This window comes from Ursus americanus, chromosome 4 (genome assembly GCF_024610735.1).
Source record: "Ursus americanus isolate L20-20 chromosome 4, mUrsAme1.1.p, whole genome shotgun sequence".
NCBI classification, from domain to species: Eukaryota; Metazoa; Chordata; class Mammalia; order Carnivora; family Ursidae; genus Ursus; species Ursus americanus.
The window spans coordinates 9,764,651-9,776,021 of NC_142130.1; the positions used below are offsets into that span (position 1 = coordinate 9,764,651).

Below are 11,371 nucleotides of genomic sequence, written 5' to 3' on the forward strand. Positions count from 1 at the left end.
GTAGGTGATTTGTTCCAAATACTTTCTGTAACAGGTATGTATAATTTTTACAATCATAAAAAAGGGTGATTTAAAAATATCTGAAAATAATGCCATGTGTCTTTCCACTAACAAACACAAACGAAGCTGAACAACTATTCTTCTATAATGATGTTTAAGCGGCTTGTTAAACACAGAAAGAGGGGCTCTAGGGAGAACACCAAGCCTGATGCCAGTGGGGGATCCCTATTTTCAGGTTTGGCTCTAGGACTTGGATTGAAGGAAGGGAAACCTTAGATTAATTTTCCCTCTCCTTCCCTGGAGAAGGTGGTTTAAATAGGACGTGAAAAGGTCTTCCACAAAAAGAGGCGTTACTAATTCTGAATTATGGTGATGCTGAACCAGATTTCAAGAAGGCTGCTTAATTGGCACGTGTTGTCATCACCCACAGAAAAAAAGCTGTGACCCCAGCATTGTTATCTAAATCTCTCAACCTTGGCAAGACCACCACACTCATAATAATGTGCAGCACATCTTCTGGCCCAAGGAGCAATCCTTTCAGGTGATAGACTGTGGTCAGTACACGTTTTCCTTGGAGTCCAACATTGTAAGGGAAGCAGATGAAATATGATGTATTCATAGAAGGCACCCAACAAATGCTTATATCTTCATTTTACACCCCCCCCCGCTTCTCTCCTCACTTTCTCTCTTTCCTCACTAAACACTTTATTGAACACCTCCTTTATGCCAACCATTGTGCTTGGCACCGGTGACAGGAAGAGGAAGAAGATGTCAATCCTGCCCTAAGTGACCTGACAGCCTTCATTAGAGCAAAGGGAATGAAGTCTTGGTTCTCCCACTTACAGGCTGTGGGAGCTGAGAAAAATGACATCCCTCTCCTGTTTATTCACTGGATACCAGAATAGGGATGCACAAATAAATGAGACAAATGATAGAAATTATTCAATATTTTTAAAAACACCCATCCAAATAGTTATCATGGAGAAATCCAAATTTTGTTGGACTTCTTGACTATTATTTAGCAGTTATATATTATTTTACTTTGAATTAGCTAGGGGAAGAACAGGACCTATTTAGTGTTAGGGCTCCTAAAGTCTTTCATCTGGCCTGCAGTTGGGCATAATAAGGCTTTTGGAGGTTAGAGTAGGGAGAACGTATGTTAAAGCACTCGATGCACCGTGAGTTGGCACCCAGTAAAAGCATGTGCATAAAATGAAACGTATACTTCTATTGCTTTCTCTTCCTCCCCAGCATTTTTCATTCATTTTTTTCACTCACGTATGGCTGGGAGCTCTGAATGAAGGCTGCAATAAGTTCTTAAGTTTTTTAAAACACCGTCTGTAGGCACGTGGTATTCTGCTTGGAGTTTTCTGTGAGCTCAGCGAACAGTAGAGTCAGAGATCAAGAATTGTTTATTGCCCTTTCTTTGTGCAGGTTATTGAGGAGTCAAGGCCAAGTTATCAGCTTTGAAACCACGCACATGGTGCCTGAGAGAATGCTGGCAAAAACCTATGCTCCCCACGTGGGCACACTTTATCTCTGTGTATAAGGAACACAGATCTTTTAGTCACTGACAGAAATTGCCAAAAAGATATTTGAATTGGACATGTTTCACTTGCCTCTTGAGGTGCATTGATCACACCAATGTCATATCCAAACTGGAAGGAACCCAGTGCAGCAGTGAAGACAGTGAAAACCAAGGTCCTGGTGATCTGTGGGGAATGAAACACAAGGCAATTTCAGTTACCGACCATCCTGTCAGTCTGCAGCTTGGACTTCTGACAGGCTCCACAGGCTGGTTCTTGCTCCTTGATACTCATTCACGGTGTGCCCTATGCTCCCAACAGGGGTCATTCGTACAGGAATGCAAGAGCCATCCAGCAAGGGCCCTACACTGCTAAAGCCGAGGAAAGTTTGGGACAATTTCTTCCAAGAGAAGAACCAAACATCCTTTTCCATACATGTATTTAAGATTCAAAATCACGACTGAAGACTAGAATTGCTGCTGACCGAAGGAAACCACCATGATAAAAACAGTCAATCTCTATCATTTGGAGAGGTAAAAAAGATACCGGTAACAAAGAGATAGGGAGGTCTCCTGGGCATTGCTATGGTACAAAAACACCTCAAAATTCATACAAGAGGCATCAGCCAGGCTTTATCAAGACCACATCAATATCCAGGTAAGGATAATTTCCAAGATTTGCAACTAGTTGAACCTAGAGTTATGGATTGAAGGATGTTATTTTCTTTCCAACTCCATGTAGCTACAAAACTCAGTGTAGAAAGGGACAGAATATTCATTCCCTTCAACTCATAATTACATATCTAACCATCTTAGAGAAATCATACGATACATATAGAATCTCATATCAGGATATTTGATGCAGCACTGTGTGTGTGTGTGTGTGTGTGTGTGTGTGTTAGCAAAAATCGTAGATAGAACCAAAATGTCATTCAATGGAAAATGGCCAGATAGATTCAAATACATCATAATACACACCACATGTTATGTTGCAGCTAAAAAGAGTAATGTGATCATTTTGTACTTATTGTGAAGTGAAAAAGGAAGCTGTGTAATCTCATTAATTTTTTGGAAAGGCTTAAACTTGAGCATTCTTTGAATTGTACATGCCGTATGTAAGTCACAGAATATTTTCTTGAAGAACAAATAACAAAAGGATGACCATTGAGTAGGAATGTGAGACTAGAGAAGGGGGATAAATAAGCATTTTTCTTTTATTTATATTATCCAACATTTTATAAGGAAATAATTTCCTGTATAGTTGCATAATTTAAATGTTTAAATAAATAACATGGGATATTGTAGAAACTTCATTGAACAAATGAACGATTCATAGCAACATAATTCCAGTTCCCATTCTGATGTTTAGGGAGTATGTGACCCAAACCACTTTTCCTATAGGATCTTCAGTTTTTCTCTAAGTAGGGGCATGATTGTAAATCCCTACTCCAGCATGAAAAGTAGCTTATTAACCAAGTCCCCTTATTCCCTAATAAAGCTAGAGATCAGAAATTCCAGTCTCATCATCAACAAAGTGTTATCACAGAACCAGTCTGAGGGCCCTTGAAGTTATGGAATCTAGGGGTTCTAAAACGAGACCCTCATTGGAGATCTTGTTATAGGTGTCGCTTCCTGGGATTCACCCCAGACCGTCTATTGGATTGGAATCTCTGCAGTGAGAATTGGGAATCTGTAGGTTCTCTTTTCACTAATTCAGAATTAATTTCAGGTGGTACCTCTGTAGGATTTTTTTTTTCTTCCCAGCAACGTCCTTCCTGAAAGGACTTAAAACTTTCTCCAAAGATATGATGATATTATATTATCCTAAAAGAAGCATATATATCCTATACCCATATATATCCTGAAAGAAGCATATATACCATATAAAATACATTATATATTGATAGAAATCATATATGCATATACATAATAAAATAATTACAAATATATTCAAAGTATGTTCACTGTAAAATGTACCTGTATGCACGTCTATGTGCGTGCACATACACACACACACACACACAATATGTTACATGGTATGGGATTACCAGAGATTTTGAATATTATCCTTTAATATGTAACTAGATACCTAATGCCTAGTGCCTCAGGCAACCAAAGCTAAAATGGGTTCCATTTACTTGGTTGGTTTCTCCTCAAATCCTTTTTTCCCTTCAGCTGTTCCCAAGGACAAGGATTTTTATCTTTTCATTTTATTTGTAGGAAGTAACCATTATCAGCAGTGAGGGGACCAGGGGGCACCTTGACAAGGCTTCCACCCACTTCCCTGATAGTCTCCATCACTACAATCTAGACAATCCAATATTAGGTGCAATGGAAACACAACTTCAAGGCCTAAAACTGAATATTTCTGCCTGCTGCATGCCTATTTATTGCTGTATGTGATCGTTTCTTTTAACTCTGTCAGTTTTCTCTTGTTCCTATAACAGATAACACAAGTTTGTTATCTTACAGTTCTTGTAGGTCAGAAGTCTAGTACAAGTCTCACCAGACTAAAATTAACATGTCGGCAGGCCGTGTTCCTTTCTGGAGGCTGTCGGGGGAAAATTTGGTTTGATGGTAGAATTCTTTTTTTTTATAATAATTTTTTATTATGTTAGTCACCATACATACATCCCAAGTTTTTGATGTAAAGTTCCATGATTCTGATGGTAGAATTCTGTTCCTCATGGCTGTAGGACCAAGATCTGTGTTTTTGTGCTGGCTGTAAAGTGAGGGCCGTTCCCAGCTTTAGAAGCCGCCACATTCCTTGGTTAGTGGTGCCCTTCCTCTATCTTCATAGCCAGAAATGGGCTGGCCAGGTCCTCACATTGCATCTCTCTGATCCTGACTACAGCCCAAAAAGTTCTTCCCTTTGAAGAATTTATGGGATTAGATTTGGCTGTCTGGATAATCCAGGTTAATCTTCCTACCTTAAGGTCCATAATCTTAATGACATTTGCAAAGTCCTTTTTGCCATTTAAGGTAACATAGTTACACATTCTGGAGACCGGGTAATGGACACTTCTCATGACAGCACCAATAGTATCCCTATTTTTTAGATAACTAGACTAGGTTACAGTCTCACAGCCAGTAACTTGTACAATAATAATTTAGATCCAAACCCTATGCTTTTAACTAATTGGTTATTTTGCATTTCTCATTGGTCAGAAACAGACATTCAAAAGTCAAAGCACATCTAAAAATCTAGGATCATAATCTTTCTAAATAAAAAAAAAATCTAAGAGCACGCATATTCATAGAATTTGCTAAGTGTGATGCTGAAGCCAAATCACCAACACCCACCAGTTTCAAGTGCATTTTCCCACTGCCCACAATGCAAATCCCCTCCTTCCTCATCTACCCACAGAAAACTTTTGTGACGTTTCTGTACAAAAATGCAAAAGGGAAGAAGCTACTCAACTGCTCATCTGTAGCTCAGTTGGAGAAGAACCTCGTGGCCTTCCCATCACCAAGCCCAGGGCCATGATATATACTCACCCAGTTTCATCCCTGCATCTCCTTTTCTTCCTGTAGCAGACTGTCCAAGCACTTGGTGTCTTAGTGACTGCCCTTCCCACTCCATCCCTGGGCTTCTGCTCTCTGCTGGCTTTCTCTTCCTGCCCCCAACAGACAATCATATAGTCCTTTCTTCTTATTTTAATAATCCAACTAGTGACCATGGCAATGGTGAGCAGGGGTGCTATGGAAATGGAAGTTAGGGGTGAAGGTGGTGGCCGTAGCAGATTTGTTTCCCCGTAATCTCCATCGGACCTCCCCTGCCACTCCAAATACACACTCTAAGTCACAACAGTGTTAGCTGCTCCTACATTACTTTGATAAAAATGAACTTTAATTTTCAAAGACTGAAGTTCTCTGGAGCTCCTGTCTCATTACTTTCTAATCAAATTGTTCTAAGTTAGTATTATAGCAATTTTGGGGCTGCCCCTAAGACCAATTTCTCTTGTTGTAGAAATAACGGAAAAAGGAACTGTGAAGGAGATAGAGTCTTTAAACATTTAGAAATCTTAGAGTGTCCTTAAAGTCCTTGTCCTCTGGCCTTCCTGGCTTCTTTTTCAGAGTTGGCTTTGTGTTGCCATCCTGGGGGGCTGCAGTTTCCCCACTTTAACTTCCTTAGAAATTTTACCTAGTTGGTCAGGTAAGGAACAATGTTATCAATTTTAAGAAGGTCACTTGAATTCCCAACTCAAGTGATGATCCCAAATATAGAAGTCTCTGAAACTTTGATTGCATCCTTCCTTCCTTTTCTTTTCTTTTCCTTCCTTTCCTGCCCTTCCTTCCTTCCTTTTTCTTTTTTCTTTTCTTTTCTTTTCTTTTCTTTTCTTTTCTTTTCTTTTCTTTTCTTTTCTTTTCCTTTTTCTTTTTTCTTCCCTCCCTCCTTCATTTGTTTCTTCCTTCCTTTCTTTCTTTTCTGTCTCCCTCCCTTTCTTTCTCTTTCTTTCTTTTCTTTTCTTTCTTTCTTTCTTTCTTTCTTTCTTTCTTTCTTTCTTTCTCTCTCTCTCTCTCTCTCTCTCTCTCTTTCTTTCTTTCTTTCTTTCTCTCTCTCTCTCTCTCTCTCTCTTTCTTTCTTTCTTTCTTTCTTTCTTTCTTTCTTTCTTTCTTTCTTTCTCTTTTATTTTCAGGTTTAATTTCCCTCTCTGAACTTTACCTTAAACTGGCTCTTTGCTTTTCATCTTTTCTTTTTCTGTCATGAAATGAAAGAGATAACATTTACAGTCAATCTTCTATGTGTCTTGGTACTAGGCTTGGACGGAAAATTTTGTTTATGAGAGGGGAAATTTCTGAAGACTGCTAAGTCTGAATTAGCCCATCAATCCTATCCATTAATGTCCAAGGGGTTGACTCAAGGATAGGTACCTAGGAGCTAATGAAAACAGTGAGAACTTAGGATCTTACTTTGTCCGGGCTCTGGGTTCTAAATGGTTTGCCTGTTCTTTCAACAACTCTGTAGGTAGTAATTATTATTATCATGTAACATATGGAAAAACCAGTACACAAAGGTAAGGAACTTTTCCAAAGCCATATACCCACAAAGTGGCTGGAGATCTTCAAGCTTTGTCTCTCACCTCTTCATAGGCTACAAGATATTAAGCCTGTCTCTTAGAAAAAATATCTTCACTTAGAGCTTAACAATTTTAAGTTAGAAAAACTAGGTTCCACATCCAATGAAAGATATGCCACAGGATAAATGTGGGAGTACATAGAATGGGCAAGTGGCTGAGCCCTAACATAAAACAAAATGTGGTATTTATCTTGTGGCTTAGAAATCAGATGGGGTTTGTTAGAAAGAACAAATAGACTTGGAATTCAGAAAACCTAAAAGAGTACCAGCTAGGCCCTTAACATCCCTGAATCTGCTTCTTTGCCAAAAAAATGGGTATAATAATAGTTATTGCATGGGATTATCATAAAGATTAAATAAGATACATAATGTGTTCTTCCTATAAATAATGAAAGTGCTATAAAACAATTGCATCTTTAATCACATTAGCATATCATCTATCTCTCTTGTCAACCAACCACCTGTCAACTTTTCATACGTCACCAATAATCTTCACAACAATACTATAAAGTAAAAGAAATTATCCCCATTTTGGGGCGCTTGGGTGGCACAGCGGTTAAGCGGCTGCCTTCGGCTCAGGGCGTGTTCCCGGCGTTATGGGATCGAGCCCCACATCAGGCTCTTCAGCTATGGGCCTGCTTCTTCCTCTCCCACTCCCCCTGCTTGTGTTCCCCCTCTCGCTGGCTGTCTCTATCTCTGTCAAATAAATAAATAAAATCTTAAAAAAAAAAAAAAGAAATTACCCCCATTTTGCAGGTGAGGAAACCAGGGCTTATAGAAGATTTAGTAATATGCTAAATATCATACAGCTAGTAAGTAACAGATATTCTAGCATTCGAACCCAGAGCTGGTGTTCTTAAACTCCCATTTCTATCAACAAAGCAGATGTTCAGCAGTTACAGACTGACTAGGTAGGGAGGAGAAGCTGATGTCTTTCCTCCAAACTGCATGGCCCCAAATGCAAACCTAAAGGTGATCTTGCACCCAACTTTGGGAAGCTCCAGGGGCCTCTCAAGCCATAGAATTTTCATGCTGAAAGGGACCATAGAGAACAGAGGATTCTAATCTAAGTTCTTCATTTTTCACTCGAAGAAACTGAATTCAGGTCCTTTGAGTTATACAGTGCATTATTGGGCATATTCAGTGTAAGAACTCAGGTCTCCTAACCCTCAGTTCCATGCTTATCCAGGCAGATTTACAAAGCTGAAACATTGTGCTTTACATCAATTCTCAATATTTCTGGGTTCCATTATTAGGCAATTCCTTGGTTCTCAAGAAAAGTCCTACAACAATTTCTAAAGGGAATTTAGTGATAGTTCACAATGAAGCTTGAGTATTTAGTATGTGTCAGACACTGTGGAAAGCACAGTTCCTTCCCTTTTGCAATAGCTTATAAACTTCAGTTATTTGAACACTACCTTTATGATTTTTGCCAAATCTGCATACTATCTGTATAGTTATTAACTTAATATTTGTCTTTATATCATCTTTAAAATGCTAACTACTTTAGCTTTATCCTGGGCTATAATAGGAAATCATCAAGTCCTAGTTATTTTTAAAATACATCATATAAATACATAACTATTAACATTAAAATGTTTGTCACCTGTGTTTCTCAAATATTAGCTCATTTAAATACTCCCAGACTATAAAGAACTGTTGGAATCCCTGTATATTATGTTATATCCTCTTATTATATCCCAATATGTTCTTATTTTGTCACAATATAGAAAACCCAAGCTCAGTTAAATAACTTAACTTTGGTCTCACAGAAAGTGAGTAGCATCACCACACTCCAAATCCAAGCCTGGCGAACTGCAAAGTCCGCCTCCTAGCCTTGTCACTTACATGAAGAAATGCTCAGCAGAGTAAGTTACAACAGGTCAGAACTTGAGACATCCTGCTCTAACAGGTTTACCTACTTGTGTGATTGCGTGAAGGGGTGGGTACGTTTGTTTGGGGAAAACTTACAAGGGAACAACAGCACTATGACCTTTTTATATTTAAGTTTTTATTTTGGAAAGTATCATATCTACAGAGACGTTGAAAAAGTAGGGCAGTGAACACTCCATAACCTGTGTTCAGGAATGGTTAACATGTACATTTGTTTAACTTTCACTGTGTATGTGTGTACATGCACGGGTATGTATGTAGTGTGGTTGGAATCATTTGAAAATCAGTTGCAGATATTAGTGTCACTTCATTCCTAAATATTTAAGCATGTACTCACTAAGAATGAAGACATTCTTCTACATAATTGCAATACCATCATCATATCCAAGAATGCAATAGATATACTAATATTATCTAATATAACAGCCCATTTTCAAAATTTCCCAACTGTCCCCATATTGTCCCTTACAGCTGTTTTCTTCTTCACAGGATCTAAGATCACTTGTTGCACTTGGTTGTCAGTTCTTAGTCTCCTTTTATCTAAAACAGTCCTTCTACCTCTTGTTTTTCATTCATTGTCATTTTTGAAAATTTCAGACCAATTTTCATGGTTAGTTAGATTCAGGTTAAGCTACCCTGTTTTTTGCACATTCCTTCAGTAATACAGTTATGCAGAATCACTCGAGAGAAGTTACACAGGCTGTCAGAAAACAGAGCAAATATCCTTAAAATTCTGAATAAAATCCTAAATATGATATATGCTTTAGCAGCTAAATGTACTATCAGTTGGCCAAGAGAAGTAGCTTCGATCTATGGTAGCTACACCCAACATCCCCCCAACCCTCCCTATGGTCACTGACTTGAACAAATCCCCCTATTCTTTCCTCAAGCCGATTTAAAATGAACATAATGCTGCTTTACCTTATCTTCTGTCATTTTATCGGTTGAGAGTCCTCCTCTTACTTCCAAGTCCTGTGGTGAGTGTGGCACATGCAGCTGGCCAGCGCCTGCCTTCCTCCAGCTTTCTACTAGTTATACATTAGAGGGGGAGGAGCAAGCAAGGACGCAGCCTGGCCATTTCCTTTAAAGTCCAAATCTAATCCTACAAAAGGCTGAATACTGAGGATAATCTAATAAATAAATGCTTCGCCTTAGTGACTTGTGGCTTCAGTGCTTGTGCACTAGCAAAAGAAAATGGGAGCAGGTCCCTCGGGTGTAAGTCACAAACCAGAGATGGCCACACTTTAACAGATGTTAAGTACACCAGTAACCAGGGACAGGTGAGAAAAGAAATCTTTGGGGTCTTTTGTAGAAGATGAGATGCTGGGTTGACATTTCATGTTGTGGGGGTGGCAAAGACAAGGGACATGGGAGGTGCTCTGCACTCTGCAGAGAACCGGTACTGTGGTGTTTGTGCTTTAGAGCTGGGCTGTGTGGCCAGAGGCCATTGGAGACTTGAGTGGTTTACCTGAATGAGCTTTGTTTGAATCTCAACGTTTTACTGGTGGTCTTACCTCAAGCAGTTGGCTCCCAGTGACTTTTCTGTGCCTTAGTTTTTTCACTGAATAAAATGAAAATAACAACACACTTTGTTTTGCTATATGGATTAAATGTGCTAGGAAAGTGGTTAACCCAGTGCACAATAAGTGCTCAGCAAAATGTTCGTTGTTATTGTTTTTGCTATTATTACTATTGGTTTGGTGTATGTCAAGAGGTGCTTCTTGGAGTGTAGAGTTCTCAAATAAATCTGCTCATTTGGCTTGAGTCTGGGTACCCTTCTTTTATTTATTTATTCATTTTTTAAAGAGAGAGCAAGCAAGAAAGAGCCCAAGTTGGGGGGAGGGGCAGAGAGAGAGGGACAAGCCGACTCTCCACTGAGCAGGGAGCCCGATGTGGGGATATGGGGCTGGATCCCAGGACTCTGGGATCATGACCTGAGCCAAAGACAGAGGCTTAACCGACTGAGCCACCCAGGCACCCGAGTCTGTACCCTCTGTGTCCTCTATAATGTTCAGTCCCTGTGGGAGCCCAAACAGTATCAAAATCTGTTGAGCTTGAACTGTGTTTGGTGACTATTGTCACTGGTTCCACGCGGAGGCTCAGCCGGAACCAGTTCCCAGAGCAGATATATAACAGTCCCCCAAACCAGGGCTGTTATGAAGAAGCAGACAGTGACAAAGTGACGAGGTAAAGGAGACTCTGATTTCATGTGTCTTTTATTTCACCACTGCCCTTTAATTTCTGTTACCTCTGCAGGGCAACCCAACTGAGTAAGTAATTCAGCTCAAACCACAACCTTGAGCCCAGCACAGTCCCAGGCTCTGAAATGCATGAGATAAGTAAGACACTTAGGAGTTCATAATGTATAAGAACAGAAAAATGGAATCACAAACACTCAATACAGTTTTTTTTTTAAGTAGAAAAACACTAACGAATACTATTAGCGATAGTTAATCTTTATTGAGTTGTTGCTTGTGGCCAGGTGCTGCTCTCCGCATTTTGCATGGATTAACTCGTTCATCATAACGTAAGGCACTCTCCGTTATAGAGCTAAGCTTTGGGGAGCAAAGTTAGCCCAGTTAGCCCACACTGACGTTAGTGCAAAGCCAGCGCCCGGCTTTCTGCACCAGTTTCGGCCTGTGATGCGCCCGCCCACTTGTCAGAGCGTCTGCAATCTGGAGAGAATTTCTTAGCAATCATTTTCCAGTGACGGAAAATCCTAGCCCTGGGAGGACTGCTATCCACTGATACTGCAAGAAGTCTTTGGGTGACTGTGAAAAATGAGTTCCCTTCTGATTTTTACCAACCTTTGTTTTTCGAATCTTCCTTTTAAGAGACAGAATTGGGCTTGATCGCGGCGTGGGGTCAGGTGA

General features: G+C 39.7%; 1 protein-coding gene and 1 long non-coding RNA gene across 13 annotated transcripts in view; one reads left to right on the top strand and one right to left on the bottom strand.

Moving 5' to 3' along the window:
• The window catches only part of SLC2A2 (solute carrier family 2 member 2), a 31,190-nt gene extending 21,642 nt beyond the window's left edge, over positions 1 to 9,548 (bottom strand). Inside the window, exons 1-2 of the mRNA XM_045788646.2 lie at positions 9,420 to 9,548; positions 1,620 to 1,712 (exon numbers count right to left, since the gene is read on the bottom strand). Coding sequence (XP_045644602.2) covers positions 1,620 to 1,712; positions 9,420 to 9,434 — 108 coding nt within the window. The 5' untranslated portion in view covers positions 9,435 to 9,548. The remainder of the gene's footprint in view (positions 1 to 1,619; positions 1,713 to 9,419) is intronic.
• A 76-nt stretch (positions 9,549 to 9,624) lies between these two features.
• The window catches only part of LOC123786390 (uncharacterized), a 28,464-nt gene continuing 26,717 nt past the window's right edge, over positions 9,625 to 11,371 (top strand). For 11 of the 12 annotated variants that reach the window (XR_015724126.1, XR_015724118.1, XR_006777943.2 and 8 more), the window contains exon 1: positions 11,187 to 11,367. This is a non-coding gene — a long non-coding RNA (uncharacterized LOC123786390). Of the gene's footprint in view, positions 9,779 to 11,186; positions 11,368 to 11,371 lie in introns of those variants that run through there. The other variant, XR_015724120.1, reaches the window with a different exon arrangement.